We start from the raw sequence: 17197 nt of genomic DNA on the forward strand, positions 1-17197 counted from the left end.
CGTTCCACACTTTCATTTCGTTGATGTGGGCCCTTTTCTTTCGTTTGTTTCCTTCCTCTTGTAACTCGCAGATAACAGGGGATATGAACCCGGTGATTCTGTACGGGCCCCCATACCGTGGTGCTAGTTTTGCCGCGAATCCCTCTACCGCTGTGGACAACTGGTGCTCTTTGATCAGAACCCAGTCTTCCACGTTAGGTTTCCATAGTCATCTTCTCAGGTTGTAATGTCTTGCTTGCTCCTGTGCGGCTTGCTCCATGTTTCTTCTAGCCAGTGTGTATATCTCCTTTAGTTTTGTCGCGTTTTCCGTTGGCGTTTCCACCTCTTGGCCTGTGCCCCAGACGTTTTCATCGAACAATGCTTTAGGTAGCCTAGGTTCTCGTCCTTGGATAATGAATGCTGGCGAGTACCCCGTGGATCCGGATGTGCTAGAGTTAATCGCAAGCATTACCTCCGGTAAGCACTCGTCCCATCTACGGTGGTCCTTTCCCGTGTATTGAGCGATCATGGTTTTCGCTGTGCGATTCACTCTTTCCGTTGGGTTTTCCTGTGGCGTATATGGTCAAGTTAGCTGATGTCGCACCCCTAATTCCTCCAGAAATTTCCTGAATCCTTTGCTTGTAAATTGTGTACCATTATCCGTTATCATTATTTTCGGAACCCCGAACCTGGATAGTATTCTTTCTCTAACTGCCTTCTGTACAGCTGCCGTTGTTGCCGCTCGTAGAGCTATTAACTCTGTCCATTTTGAGAATCTTGGTAGTGGCCCGACAAACTCTGCACAGACCGTTGCCCAGGGTTCCTCTGGGACTTGCGAGAGCATCTTGCCCGCTGATTTTAGCTGACTCGGCTTATATTTCTGACAGGTTTTGCATTTCGAGACATAGTCCCTTTGTATAGTCCCTTCGTACGTCCCTTTGTAGTCCCGGCCAGAAATATCTCGCGGAGATTCGGGCTATCGTTCTCCGTGCTCCAGTGTGGTCTGCTGTCACTGCGTCATGGTTTTCCTGTAGCACCCTGCTCCTCAATGCCGTCGGTACGCACATTCTCCAAGCTATTACATCTTCTTTTCCAGCTCGCTGGGGAATATGTCTGTAAATGTTTCCCGCATCTTCTAGAAAATCCGGATATTTTCTCGGGTTATCGTGGATCCGTTCCTTCAGGGATCGTATCCAAGGGCATGTCCTTGAGTCCTCTTCTCCATTCTGCTTGGTCCCTTTCACCAGTAAACATGCTTCTTCCTGTACCGGTTGGCGTGAGAGGGAGTCTGCTACTATGTTCAACTGTCCCTTGGACCTTGGACCATTCCCACTTTGCTCCTTTCTTTAGCAGGGTCGTTAAAGCGTGTACTGTTGTTGCGAATTCTGGCACGACCCGTCTGTACCATGAAGCCACCCCAAGATACTGCCTCAACTCTTTCGTGTTTGCTGGCGGTTTTAATTCGGCGATCGCTGCTACTTTATCGGGGTCTGTCCGAATGCCCTGATCGGTTACCCTGTGCCCTAAATACTTCAGGTCTTTCTTAAAAAACTCGCATTTCTTTGGGTTTACTTTCTTCTGTTAGCGGACTTTCCTGTAAGACTGCCTCCAACCATCCCTCATTCCTCGACCGTGGTACTATTTTTACTCCCAGACCTGCACATTCAAACCGCAGTCCCATTGTTCTCAGAAAATCCCATTCCAACTCCAAATCGTCGATTATTCCTGGTAGGATTAGCAGTCTTATCTCATGGCTTTCTTTTCCAAAGGTGATTTCTGTTTCGATTTGTTCTGATATACCTGTATTTTTCCCGTCTGCCAGACGTACTTGCCGTTTTATTCGTTTCCTTTTTGCCACCGTGCGAGGCTCTCGCTTATAAAGCTCCCAGTTGCTCCCGTATTCACCGTTGCTTTATACGCTGTCCCACCAATTTCCACCGTAGCTGACAGGTGGGTGCCTTCGTCTTTTAAGCTTCCAATCAGTTTTGAGGGTGTTCTTGTTCCGACCGCCGCTGCTCCCTCAATGGGCGGGGTCGGAATGCGTTTCCCCTCGCTTTGCAGCAACGCCATGTACTCACGCCGATTCTTTCGCACTGCAAGCAGTACTCTAGCCAAGCGTTTTGGCATTCGCGGGCAAAGTGTCTGTTTGCCCACAGCTTCTGCAAGCCATCATCGGGTTGTTAACGAATTCGTTACAGGCCCTCGGTGCCGGTTGTGGGCCTTGTGAGTAACTTTCTTGGAGCCGCCAGCACTCTACTGGTGTTGGCTGGTATTGTACCTCCGCTGCCATGAATCTCGGGCGAGTCCTTGCTTCCTGTCGTATTTTTTCCCTGTCCCTTTCGAGCTCTTCGAATTCGTCAGCTAATTTCCTTAGCTGTAATTGGCTATCGCATTGGTATGGCCTGGCATATGCCCTAAAATCCGGAAGGCTTTTCTCTAATATGGTTTTGAGCTGATCCTCTGCTGAATAACGTAGGGGTCGCATTAATGTCTGCATCTCCACCATATAAACTTTAAATCGTTCGCCCACTCTCTGCCTTCTTCGATTTACCTCCTCCCTGAGTTTTTGAAAATAGTCCCTCGGAAGGAAATAAACTTGGAAGCTGTCCATAAACTCCGTCCATCGATCCCAGTGTTCATTATTTGCTACATACCATTTTTATGCCATCCCTGACAAAAGTTCTGGCATTGCTCGAGGGATTAGGTCTTTGTCCAGTCCATAAGTGTCCGCAGACCATTCTACCTGTTCTAGAAACTCGAGGGACTTTCCTGTTCCGTCGAATTTGAATCCCAACTCCCTTACTTGTTTTGCTACTTTTGAGTAATCTCTGGGAGTTTCGGGCAGCTGATAGTTTGGTTTGGGTGGAACATGTATTATTATGGAGTCTGTAGCTGCTGTCTCATCTTTTGGTTCTGCGTTTTTCCCTGGGGATGTTCGCTGGTGCAGTTTTGCTAGTTCGTTTAATCGTTATATGTGTTCCGGATCTTTACTGTGTGTTTCCACCCACTCGCCGAACTGTTTCCTCTTCTCGTCCACGAGTCCAGTTAGCTTGACTGTGAATTCTTCTCCGTATTTTTGGAGATCTTCCTTTCTTAGTCCCCAGACCCATCCTGGAGCCATTTTTGCGGGTTGACTTTATTGGTTTCTCTTGTTATTGGAACTATTCGGGTGTACTATCCACGTTGGGCGCCAGTGTAACGATCCCTGATCGCCCCGAGTTGGCTGAGCTAGCTCAGGGGGTTGGATTGGATTCGGTCCACGAATTTATACACGTGGCAGTACCCCGAATAAGAACACAAGAATATCCAATTCACAACAATGCCTTTATTTCTGCTTATTCCTTGCCAGTCACACAACTTCCGCTCCCCGGGGTTCCCGTCACTCCGCTCTTCCTCCTGGGGTCCACTCCGGTGTCGCCTTTCCCGTGCGTTCGCTCCGACCGGTCCGCTAGGACGCCGTCCTAAGCTCCGATTTGGGCTGCCTTGACCAACTCGATCGTCAGTGCCTCCGCTGGCTGGGACACTTGCCGGCCTTCGTCGGCGAAAACGCTCGACTGGGCGACTAGCGCGCACAGCTTGGTCACTGTCCGATCCCGTGGTTCGCCGGTCCCACGATTTGGCTTGGGTGAGGCCTTCGGTTGCCGGACTGGGCTGACAGGGGTCCTCCGGGCAGGATCTGTTGGCTCCGTTGAATTACTCGTCTCCTGGGCTGTTTCGCCTACTCCGTGGACGCGTCCTCGACTACGCCGTACCGCACTTGGCCTCCTTGCTTCCGCTGGGTTTCAGAACTCCTCGTCCTGATGATTTGCACTCCACTTCACCGACCATACACTGACGCGCGCCTGCGCACTAAGAGAACCTCCCGACGCCGCGGCCCTTCTTATATACCCGGCCCGCCGCCATCTTCTGCCGGGTAACTTTCCATCACGTGATCCTCAACCAATGGTATCGCCGCTGGTCCCGATTAACGGGTCGCAATCGTCTTTGGCTTTTTCATGACCAAATAAGGTAAAAAACCTGGGTCCGCCGCGCTTGGGCCCCTTTCATGCCCTTATAAGGTTAAAAATCTTGCTGACTCTCGACGCTGCTCGGCTCTTCGCTCCTTCACCATTCCTCGTAGTCCGCCATCCCACTTGACTCTCATTTCTCCAGCGTCTTCTAACGGCCTTTCCCTCCATCCTCGGACTGGAACAATCAAGCGGTATTCCAATACCTCACACCACATACGATCTTAAATTATATTTTTATAATTTTTAGTTTATATTTATTATTAAATGAAAGAAAACAATATTTATTTTTGCTTTCTTTTCTTTTATTTATAATATTAAGATCACCACTCGATGTAGTAGGTAACGTGGCTAACTCACTATTTGGCGTACTTGACGCCAGGTATGCAGACGACATGGCCAAGGTTATATATGAGGTAAAATCCAAAGAAGATGTGTTGATGATGCTGCTCAAGAATCAAACGTCGATCTTGGATTCTACTATAAATGTAGTCAGTAAAAACAAGTCATCCGCGGATAACCGCATCAGAAATTTTGAGCATCAACTTGCAACCATCAACAAGGAACGAGGCAGATATCAAGGCGACCACTTACAGGAAGCATTTGTAATCTTAACTGCCCAGCTAACGCTGTTGGATACTGGAATGCAGCGGTCGCAATCGGAAATTGCCAGCGTTCTTACCGACGTTCGTCATTGAACCATCAGTCCCATGCTGGTAACTCCTAAGCAGCTCAGAGACCAATTAGACAAAATTCGGGATCATTTACTTCCGGATTAGAGGTTGCCGGTCTCGTCGGAAAATGTATGAAATGAACTCTATAAAATCATGCGCGCCGAGCGAAACACAACTAAAGATCATTCTATATTCAAAATGACAGTGCCTCTGGTATCAACAGCACAGCAGGAAGTCTTCAGCATCATCCCCATCGCGACGTGGCACTCAGGAGGCTGAAATCGTTTTGACATTAAGACACCTATCATCGCTGTAAGTTCCTATAGAGATCAATTCATTGGTCTTACTGAGGATAAGTTCGAGCAATGTCTAGTACTATCCAACAACAAACACATTTGCTTTAACCATCAAGCCGCCTTCAACGCTGAAAATCGGTGTGAGTTTCAGCTATTAAACAACAAATCTGAAACACTCTATGAGATTATTAAGTCGAAAGCAGACTTGATTTGGTTAAGAGCGCATCAACGAAACAGATGGATGTTTGCGACCCACAACCAAATATAACTTCAAGCTGTATGCCCATCCACCATTCACCCGAATGGATCGGGCTTATTATCTCTGTCCTCAGGCTGCACCGCACGAAACGTGAACATTAGCATTAGCACATTCAACACGATGATCACCGAATCACATTTAGCGTACATTCGTTTTGGCAACATAACAACACCCGTTGTGGAAGATACATCAGAGTCAGCTCGAGAGACTGCAACTCAACCATCTGAATCAGACGAACTGGATCGTCTACAACAAAGGCTGGCTAAACTAAAGGACACAGCACGGTCAAGTCAATTTACCACCGTGCAGCATCATCAAGTAGCCGCGTATGCTGCGTTAGCAATATCAATAATATTAATCATTGCATATAATCTCCGAAAGCGATTCGTCAACTGGAATCCACGACAACGTACAGGCAACAAGGAAGAGAACGTCGAGCAGCCATCACCTGAACCTAACCCACGCAGTTTTGCGTTCAACATTAGCGATGGTTGAACAACTGTTCAACGGCCGGGAGAATGTTAAGACTCATCGACCTACATAATATAATTATTATCGCAATTACGAATGTCGAACAAAGAATCATATATCATGACACTTGCTGCCGATACTGCAATTATACACCTAGACATTCAGTATGCTTAACAGTGGTCAATCTGCCGCCGCAGCGAAAATAGCTGACGCCACAATTCGGAATAGAGCACGTAGCACTGCATATAGCACTTTGACCCACTGCGAGTTATGCAGAATAGCTGTAATTTCATTTTCCCTTTCTGCATATTTTGTTAACGTAAACACTTGTGTACCTATAAATACTGTTAAGTTTGTTCAATAAAATCAGTCTCAATCTCAGAATACCACTGACTGTTACTCATCTACCATCGCAATCAACAGAGGCTGTCGCTAAGTCTTCAGATCCTCATCTTGCGCACCATTCTCCGCCGTCCACCTAGTTCCAAGTGCTGGGTGCGACACCTAATCAGTAGACAGTTTATATGCTGTATGCTACCCAACCCCCCCATACACAAATCCTGTGACCAGGCGAAGTAACGCCACTCACGCTAAGGATAACGTATTAACAGTATATATTAGCTCCTATGAGAGAATGAATAAACAAACAAAAACTTCTGATATCAAATAAAACAAGAGAGAACGCTATAGTCGGGTGGGTGTCCCGACTATCAAATACCCGTCACTCATCTAAAGGGAGTGCAAGGGAGATGGATATATGACATTTTTTTGATTGCGCATAACTTTTTAATGAATGGTCCGATTTGAAAAATTTCTACATTTCGATAGGTATAAATATACACAACAAAATTGCATTTATACTTTTCAGAAATTTTTAAAGATGTGGGCGCCAGACAAACTTTAAAATCGTTAGTGGGCGATTGTGGGCGTTAGAGGGGACGTGGCGCTCGGCTGAACTTGCGCTGCGTTGGAAGCCCAAGAATATGTGTGGGAAATCTCAACCTTCTAGCTTTTGTAGTTTCCGAGACAGACAGACGGACAGACAGACGGACAGACGGACAGAGAGACAGACAGACAGACAGGCAGACAGACGGACATAGAGACGGACAGACAGACATGGCCATATCGACTCGGCTAGTGATCCTGATCAAGAATATATATACGGAAACGCTTCCTTCTTCCTGTTACTTTTACTCTATGAGTAACGGGTATAAACACATTTTAACGAGGTAAAAAACTAGTGACGATCGCACCTTAACACACAAAAGTACTGTTCGCGCCGCTTATTGAAATTAATTCTGTGAAATTTATTGAATTTAGTATTTTGTATATTCCTTGAATTTAAATGATAACACTATCGATACTAGCTGTTATGAAAACGCTATTGACAAACGCCAAGTGGGTTTTGTCATCACTACTGTTCGAGTAAAGACTTTAAGCTGAGCTGATGTGTATTTTTTCTTCTGGAGAAAAAAAGATCTTGGATCCTTTATATTAAGGCTAGCTGAAGGACTTTGGGCTCGATCATTTTGGCGCCCGAACAGGGACCTATTGGATAAGGTTCAATCCCCGAATTTAATGGAAAGCCGGCGACTGCGTCATAATTGCGACGGCGACTGCGGCAGCATCGACTATATTGGAAAGTGAGTCCGAACTGGGTTGATAAATTTAATATTTCTTTTCTTATTCTTGGACGTTGATGAACTATGGTCAGTACAAACAAGTGGCCCTTACGACACCAAGCAAAGCTTGTTACGCGCGGAGCCCTAAACCGTTTTGGGCAAGTAAGCGGAATCGCGGACATGGAAAAAATACGATCTAAAAATAGCAGTGTTGGGACATACCTAGATACTTTTACCTAGGTACGTACCTAGGTACAATTTAGTGGTACCTTTTACCTTACCTAGGTATAAAAATAATTGGGTACCTTTTACCTTACCTAGCTACAAATTTTTATATACCTTTGGAATTATTAAGGTACTTACATAGGTATTAAACATTGCTCTGATTTAAACTAGCCACATCTGACTGCGACACTGAAATAAGCTAAATCCACCACATCTACACGTCATTGTATCATTTCGTTTCGAAATTGTAATAGTCGGAACGCAGCATTAAAAGTCATTGGAAATTAGCCGTTCTCATGTTTGTTTTGTAAAGTTACCTTTGCATTGCAATTTTCTCAAATGCACAAAACAATTTGACTTTGCGCGACAGACATGGCCGAAAAAGAAAATTTAAACGAGAAAGTGTTGCCAACAATATTAAATGGCAAATTTTTTAACCCGGACGGCAAGTGCGTGTTGTGTGTTAATAAAACAATAAAATTCGATGATAAATCGACAGGAAATCTGCACACACAGCCTATGCCTTTTTTTATGTGTGAGATATGTACATATACACATTACTTACATATGTATGTACATATTTGAGAATGAAAACTAATCGCGGTTTTATTTTATATAATTTTGTGCACGAATGTATGTTCCCATCACTACATCAAATTATTTATGAAACCAAGGTGTATTTGGCGCGCAAAAATGCCGTATGTACGTAAACAAACGGCATATACATATGCACAATATACATATAGTCAATGTTTCTACATACGGAATTTTTGCGCGCCAAATATGTACACGAGGGTTTCATAAATATATTAATGAAGTGGATACGTGCATACAATTATTCATGCCGCGTGTTTCAAAAATATATACACAAAATTATTTAAGCTTATATTTATAAATAATTGGATTTAATTTCAACAACTTTAGAGGGTTCATCCAAGCAGTTACACGGACTACGAGGCCATGAAAGCTAAGAAAGCTAAGACAAATATGGAACTTTGTAACGAAAATTAAAAATCGTTTTTTCGGTTCCTTGAGCTCAGCTTTTATAAGAAATAAAAAAAACAATATATTTACCTTTTACCTTTACCTAGGTACTGGGAAATTGAAGTACCTTTACCTTACCTAGGTATTTATTTTTGCCCAATACCTTTTACCTTACCTAGGTACAAAAACACAGTACCTTTCCCAACACTGAAAAATAGACAGTTTAAAATTAATGCTCACAAAGAATTTATAAATTATTTGAAAACAGAAAATACATAAGTTTATTATAATTAGTGGCATTGGGGGTATCAATAAAATCAGTAACAATTTTGACTCCTACAATCAAGTTTTACTCATTTTGCATTCAACAGAGGCTGTCGCTCTAGTCTTCAGATCCTGATAAAATCTTCATTTTTTGACCATAAACACAAGAGCGTCTGAGCTATCGAACCAAAAACTAAAAAGTAAAAAATGTTAGCTCCGTCACTCTTATTTCTAAAGTAAAGGCATATTATAATTATAAGTTATAGCAATACATATTTATTAATAACACAAAATCAGTTTTTTTTCAAACTAGTTTAATATTTTTATTTGAATTCCAAACGAAACAAATACTTAACATTAACCTGCGCAACATCATATACTATATATTCATTGTATAATAATGAAGATTTAAGATTTTCATTGGTAACGGCAGTTCCAAAAGGTATTTCGACTCCATCTTTTCTTATATAGCTTTTCTTTGGATCTGGCATTGTGCGCCCCTGACCAAAGCAACTATGTTTATCCTTTGGTAGTTTTGTAATGTATTTTGCTGCAGTACATTCCATCATATCTCCCAAAGCAACTTCAGAAAGAAGCATTAATCCAGTTGAGTTTTGTTGACTTGTACAACAATAATTTGCTGATTTTGACACCATATCAGCAAAATAAATGCCTTTGCCGAACATATACCCTGATGGTGGCGCTTCTGGAGGAGCAATTTTTAAGCCGTGCGATAATATACCAACAAAATTGGTTAAACGAGATCCGTGCCATAACAATTTTCTATTATGTAGTTTCTTGAATGGTTTATAACGTCTTGCTTCTCCTTGGCGAGTTACTTTAAATACATCTATTATATGTAAATCATAGGAGCTATGTGTGGATGCATGAGTGTTTTTAACATACTTACTTAGAATTGAAAATTCTTCAGTATTCTTATCTAGTGGGTCTAATTCAGTTTTTAACTGAGCATAATGTTTATCTAATGGATTAATATTATAAGCTTCATCTTCAATTTTAATTAGGTTGTAGGCAACTTCGATCTCAGCCAATGAATCAAGCATTTGTCGCAAGTCTTCGATTTGTTTATGTGTTTCAATTAATGTTGGAGATTGAACTCCAAAGTTATGAGGAATTAATGTATAAAACCTATTTGTTGCATCAATAAGTTTTGCATTGGTGGATCCGGATTCTAATAATTTATAAATTTCGGACACCACACTATAGGCCGATTTTATCTGATTTGCACTAAGTTTCCCCAAAGGCATTTTATCCATATCAATATGGAACTCCATTAATGTTCTTTTCATAGAATCAACATCAAACATCAGCGTTATTAAATTTTGTAAAGAAGTCTCTAATTTAGAATTAATAAAAAGGCCGCTCTGTTGTAACAACTTTTGATCATCATCGTACTGAATTTCTATCGGGTACATACAACCAGCAATCTTAACAAATCTGTCCCGTTGATCGAACATATTTCCAGTTTTATCAGCAAATACTTCTTTGAATTTTTTTTTGGCAGACTCACTGGTGCCAAACTCCTCAATCTTTGAACTTCCAATACTAGTTCCAATTCGGCCCCATGAACGAAAAATCCAATATCTGAAATTTGAAATTAATATAAGATTATTATAAAAAATGAATTAAAAAAAGTATTTATAATTCCTAAATAGTTTTAAAAAGTAATAAGAAATTGACTTAAATTCTCAATAACCCACTGTATATTAGATCAACAAATGTTTTCTGCAGGCTTAATGACGATTGATATTGAGAAATGTACCATTTTAAATTTAAAAATTTAAAAAAATTCTGTCTTCTATTATTTAATTTTTGATTTGTTAATTTGAGACATTTAAACAATATTGTTATAAAACAAGAGAGAACGCTATAGTGGGGTGCCCCGACTATCAGTTACCCGTTACTCAGCTGAAGGGAGTGCGTTGGAGATGGAGATAAAAACTTTGATCCGCCGTAACGTTTCAGACAGACGGACAGACGGACATGGCTATATCGACTCGGCTAGTGACCCTGATCAAGAATATATATACTTTATAGGGTCGGAAATGCTTCCTTCTAGCTGTTACATACTTTTGCACGAATACAATATACCCTTTTACTCTACGAGTAACGGGTATAAAAAAAAGAAAAGATAAACAACACTATGTTACATCAATTATGTACCTCGATGGATGCGATAAATTTAAATTTGTTACGAGTTCCCAAGTTAAACTGCGACTCAAGGATTCTTAGCAGAAGAACCTCAAAGTTTGAAAAATGCTAAGTGAATAATCAGAAATTATTAACTATTACACTAGTTTACAACTTTAAATTTTTTTCGAAATAATCGCAGAGACCAATTTTTTTTTAAAATGTTTTGAGTTGCTATTCACGCTGAACAAATTAAAAAAAATTTTAAAGAACCGTTCTGAAGATATTCCCGAAAATCCAGATTTTCGGCACTACTTTTGTAAAACCTAACAGATCTCCAAAACCATTAGACCAACAGACTTGTAACTTACACCATTTAAACGGCAAAAAAAACCCTTTCCGAAAAGCTAGCTGTTACAACCTGTAAAAGTTTATTTAAAAAAGTTTAATTTTTGTCGTTTTAGATAGTTTTCATTTAATTAAAAAAATTAAATAGTTTAGTTACAAGTATGTTGGTTGGTTGGTTTTTAGAAGTTGCGGGCGTTATGACACTTTTAAGTGCGAGAGAGAATTCCTTTTTGTTGTAAAGCGCATTCGAATCAATGAGATTACCGAGAAGAGAGTACCCTTTGCCATGATACCTCTCATGCTTTTTCATATTTCAGTCAGTTAAACATTTCACGAGTTATGTTCCGGTTCAACCATGTAGGCACTTCAAAATATGCTTTGAATGCTTCAAAAATCTGGAACAGCTTTCAAAAAACTCTATTGCTCTGCCCGTACAGACAGATAGTTGAAAATCATTTACAAGTATTTCAATAAATTGTACTAAAAAATCGCGCGATTTTTTATCTGAAGCAATTCGTACACTGCCTGACGATCGTGGGCCAGCGTGATGGTTGGTGCTGTGAAGATCTACGAATAGTTTAGCAAATTTACAAGATTTTGGTAATAAAAGTGGGTGCTTTGTATCGTATGGCAGTGGCGCATTTAACAAACGATCACCGACACGTAGAAGAGGAAGGTTTCTTTGATATGCTTCTTGATAAATGGAGTTTATATAATTTAAGTATTACCGATTTTTATACCCGTTACTCGTAGAGTAAAAGGGTATATTGTATCCGTGCAAAAGTATGTAACAGCTAGAAGGAAGCGTTTTCGACCCCATAAAGTGTATATATTCTTGATCAGGGTCACCAGCCGAGTCGATCTAGCCATGTCCGTCTGTCCGTAAGATCTCGGAAACTAGAAAAGCTAGAAGGTAAAGATTTTCGACACATATTTTTGGTCCTCCTACGCAGCGCAAGTTTATTTCAAGCCGAGCGCCACGCCCCCTCTAACGCCCACAATCGCCCACTAACGATTTTAAAATGTGTCCTGCGCCCACATCTTTAAAGATTTCCGAAAAGTATAAATGCCATTTTGTCGTGTATATTTTTACCTATCGAAATGTCGAAGACATTTTTCAAATCGGACCATTCATTAAAAAGTTATACGCAATCAAAATTGTTTACATATCTATCTCCCTCGCACTCCCTTTAGCTGAGGTTCGACACCAACCGGAGTACAGCTTTCGCACTCCCTTTAGCTGAGTGATGGGTATTAGATAGTCGGGACACCAACCCGACTATAGCGTTCTCTCTTGTTCTATCTTGCGAAACTCTTCAGAAAATTCGAATTGCTGTATGCTGTGTATTATTGTGATAAAGGCATGTCTTAATTCTTGAGCGGTGACATCAACTTATGTATACTGCACAGCTCTGCGTCCTCGAATGAACCGTAGTATGTACGCGACAATTCTCAAGATTTTTAGATATCTTGACTGAGTTTCAAGCAGAGCTTACAAATAACTGTCAACCCATTTTTCTAAGGCAGTTTAGTTTGGCTCTCGAGAAAACCGAAAATAATGTTGCTCACAAAATCTCTCCCTGAGAGTAACCCTTTTTTCGTTTAGCTTGCCGGTTTTGGTCCGACCGTTCGGCTCAACCGTAAAAATCAATCGGACTTTCCGTAACCCTATTAAGTTAACTGTTAAATAAAAGTCAGAAAAATGGGTTTTCTCTAGAAAGATAAAAGTATATGCCTGCTGTGATATATGCATAAATTTTATATAGGAAATCAAGATAATTCTAAAATTGCATTGTACATATAAATGTACACAGAATTTTATTCTGAATTTAGGTTAGCTATTATTTTTTTGTTTGCTTCAATATACATTTTGACTATGTAAGGAACTATCTTTAATAAGAAATGCCATAAGGAACGAATTACCTTTCAAAAGAGCTATAAAGGCAGGTCGGTTCAAAAGAACTACCATAAGTCTTAAACAAAAAATGTCGCAAAGTATTACAACCAGCCTATTCCTACAAAATGGTTCGCTCGTTCTTTCAAATCTTTTGACATATTGGGAATATAACCAGGTAATTTTGTGAAGATATTCTTAGATAGTTAGGAATTAATTTAAATCTACATATACAATATTTTAAACTGCTAAAGGAGGTTTAACCTGTTAAAAGCTCTACTTTTTCCAGCAGCTAAAAAGATTCGCTTCTTGTTACGTGGATTTGGTTATTAATTACTACATGAGAGAGATATGCCAAAAGTGGAGTTTTGGAATCTTAAATTATTAAAATAATAGGTTGTCAAAAAAGTCCTGCGGTATTTTTATTATATTTTTTTATACTTTTCTTACATCGAGCTTTTAAGTGACTCAAAGCTTCTTCAAATGGTTTATAACGGCTTGATGACTTAAGCCAAGCTCTTGACCGATGCTACGGCTACTACTATGCCAGTTTTATCGCAATTTTCTTCGACAGGACTTCCTTCTTTGACCACCTCTGCACCAGAACGAAAACGTTGAAACCATCGTTGTGCGGTGGAAATGGAAACTGTATCGTGTCCATAAACTGCGCAAATTTTACTGGCGGCTTGAGATGCATTTTTGGCTTTATCGTAGTAGTACTTTAAAATATGCAGTATTATCTCATTATTTTGCGACGCTATAACTTACGAACGACTTAAAAGAAGAGACAATCAATCAAACACGTGAGCTTTCCAAAAAGGTATAGTATGACCAGATGCGACGAATAAAACAAGAACTAGCCAACGCCAACTAGCGAAAATACCGCAAGACTTTTTGGACAACCTAATATTTAGAATATTGGAATTTAATGGTAAATGGGCTAATCTTAAAGATTCAGCTTTAGAAAATACACATTACGGATTTTCCATTATCCTTTTAAATTTTAATAACAAAACAAGAGAGAACGCTATAGTCGGGTGCCCCGACTATCAGATACCCGTTACTCAGCTAAAGGGAGTGCGAAGGAGATGAAGGTAAAAACTTTGATCCGCCGTAACTTTTTAACGAATGGTCCGATTTAAAAAATTTCTTCTACATTTCGATAGGTATTCATAAACACAATAAAACTGCAGTTTTACTTTTCCGAAATATTGAAATTTTTAAAATCGTATATAAGCGATTGTGGGCGTTAGAGGGGGCGTGGCACCCTTTTGAAACAAACTTGCGCTGCGTAGGAACTCTTAGAATCTGCATGCAAAATGTCAATCTTCTAGCTTTTATAGTTTCCGAGATCTCAGCGTTCATACAGACAGACAGACGGACATGGCTAGATCGACTCGGCTAGTGATCCTGATCAAGAATATATATAGTTTATAGGGTCGGAAACGCTTCCTTCTACCTGTTACATATTTTTGCACGAATCTAATATACCCTTTTACTCTACGAGTAACGGGTATAAAAAGCAATGTTACGACTGAAGCATAACTGAACAGGTCACACACACGCACGCCAAACCGAAAGAACCCTAAAAAAAAGGGTTGTGCTCTGAGTGTAACAGCTGTTAATCAAAAACCCTTTGAAAAGGTTGACCGATACTTGCAAGCCACAAGCACGTTAGGTTGATGATTGATAGCTATTAAGACCGCTGTCGAGGAAAGTTTATCTAGTCGCTTTTTAACCTCTGAAAGCGTAAAATGCGGATTTGGAGGCCAAACTTCAATTTTTGCACTTAGGGATGATGGGCCACTGAACCACAAGGATCATTCAGCTCTGTAATAGCGCATCCGCGAGACAAAAGATCTGCTGGATTTTTTTTAGTTGGCACGTGGCACAGTGAGCTTCCGCTGCCATTTCTTGCATATCAGCAACTCTGTTTGCACAAATACGTTCACTGATAAGCCGGACTGAGATTCTATTGGTCGTAACAACACGCATACAAGCAGCCAAATGACCTTTTTCTTGTATTCCAAGTTTTGATTTATTATTACAATTTAAAATAAATATAAGTATAACAAACAATGGTAGGTGGGGGTTTGGGTGTGGGTGTATGGGGGTGTAGGGATAAAAGTGGTGGCTATACCGCCACTAAGCATTGCTTCGCCCGGTCAGCCCACGATGCTACCTCCTTTCTCTTTCCTTCATCACCTCGGCTATGTATTCCGCTACCTCCTCCCAGTTCCTATTGCTACTCAGCATTATGTGGACCAGGTTCTCTGCATTTACTCTCCAGCGTGTCGCTTCCTCCAACCTAGGCCTTTGGAACCCGAACCGCCTGCACTCAAAGATTACGTGGCTTGCGTCCTCAGGTATACCGCTGCCGCATTCTGGGCACCCGTCTTCCGTGTCCTTGCCGAAGCGCTTGAGGTAGCTTCGAAAGCACCCATGGCCGCTTAGAGCCTGAGTCAGGTAGAAGTACACCAGGACGTGCTTACGGGATACCCATTCCTCGATGTTGGGGATGAGTTTGTAGGTCCATCTCCCTTTGCTAGACGCTTCCCAGTTCCTTTGCCAGTTGCTCAGAGTCTTTGCGCGCCCCTCGCGCCACGTTCGAGTCGCCTCGCTGCCTAGCTTGATGGAGCTCTTTGGCCTCGCGTGCTCTCTCGCATATTTGTGCCAGTCCAGCGATTACTAGAACTTCCGATATTGTTCGGAAGGCACAAGCGACCCATTGCGCCAAGCCGATAAATGGAGTCTACTCCCCTTCTGCAGCTGGGGACGGCCATGGCGTCTGTCCACACCGGAGCTGCGTAAAGAATTTGCGACGATGCCACGCTCATTAGCGATTTCCTGGTATGGTGTTTAGGAGGATTCGGGTCAGACCTCTTACCGTAGCGGTTGCCTTTTCGTGCGCGTAATCAAGGTGCTCCCGGAACGACAGTCTGGTGTCCAGGAATACGCCGAGATACCTGATGGCACTCTGCAATGATATTGAGGTGCCAACAACCGAGACACATGCCGTCTCTACCTGTTGCAGGCTCGAAAACAGGACTGCCTCGGTCTTGTGTGGAGCTAACGCTTTCATTCGCTCTAGACTCGGTATACCCAAGTTCCTTTGCGACGACAACGAGGGCTACGTCGTCGGCAAACCCGATCACCGTACATGGTGTTCCAAAGGAGGAGACCAAGAACGGAGCATTGTGGAACGCCAGCCGTAACGCTTGTTTCGTACAACAGCACTCTGTTGCTGAAGTAACTCTCGATGATGTTAAGCAAGTACTCAGGTACGTTGAAGTTCCTGAGAGCCTCCATCGTCCGATCCCAGTTAGCCGAGTTGAAGGCGTTGCGAATGTCTAGTGTGACCATTTTTATTTTTTTCTGGACGTTGATGCACTATGGTCAGTACAATCAAGTGGCCCTTACGACACCAAGCAATGCTTGTTACGCGCGTAGCTCACACCGTATTGGGCGAGTAAACGAAATCGCGGACAAAGAAAAAGACAATTTCCCAATTGACAATTAAAAATACATGCAGGTCAAAATACGAATAGTCAAGATAGGCAGTGAGTAATTAGTAGATATTAGGTGGTATAGTCTATTCTAGTCATTGCAGAGTACTCTAAAAGGTTCATGCATTGCATTATTTCCTCTATTAGATCTAGAGGAATATAGTTTCTTGTGAATCTATTAGGCACATTAAAATACTGGCGACCCAGTAACTCGGGGCTCTCCACATCACCATGAATAAGATTCCTGATAAACGTAATACCAAGCATAGTTCTTCGGTTAACTAATGATGGTAAATTAATTAGAAGTAGTCTACTAGAGTAAAATGGCAGTATTAGGCTTGTATCCCAGTTAAGTCCCCGTAAGGCAAATATTAAAAAGTTTTTTTGCACAGACTCAATTCGGTCTATATGCACCCCATATTGGGGACTCCAAACTGGAGCGCAGTACTCAAGAATTGGTCGGACTGCCTTTATTTACCATGGTAGTAATGTGATCAGAAAATTTAAGTTTAGGATC

The 17197-nt window shown here is 41.4% G+C and overlaps 1 protein-coding gene across 2 annotated transcripts in view; it reads right to left on the reverse strand.

Moving 5' to 3' along the window:
• Positions 1-8811: 8811 nt before the first annotated feature.
• Positions 8812-17197, reverse strand: part of Parp1 (Poly-(ADP-ribose) polymerase) — a 190189-nt gene continuing 181803 nt past the window's right edge. The window contains exons 6-7 of one of the 2 annotated variants that reach the window (XM_070214297.1): positions 9692-10386; positions 8812-9631 (exon numbers count right to left, since the gene is read on the reverse strand). In XM_070214297.1, the coding sequence (XP_070070398.1) occupies positions 9105-9631; positions 9692-10386 (1222 nt within the window). In that variant the 3' untranslated portion in view covers positions 8812-9104. Of the gene's footprint in view, positions 10387-17197 lie in introns of both variants that reach the window. The other variant, XM_044392551.2, reaches the window with a different exon arrangement.

The sequence above is a fragment of the Drosophila takahashii genome, chromosome 3L (genome assembly GCF_030179915.1).
Source record: "Drosophila takahashii strain IR98-3 E-12201 chromosome 3L, DtakHiC1v2, whole genome shotgun sequence".
In the NCBI taxonomy this organism is placed as follows: Eukaryota; Metazoa; Arthropoda; class Insecta; order Diptera; family Drosophilidae; genus Drosophila; species Drosophila takahashii.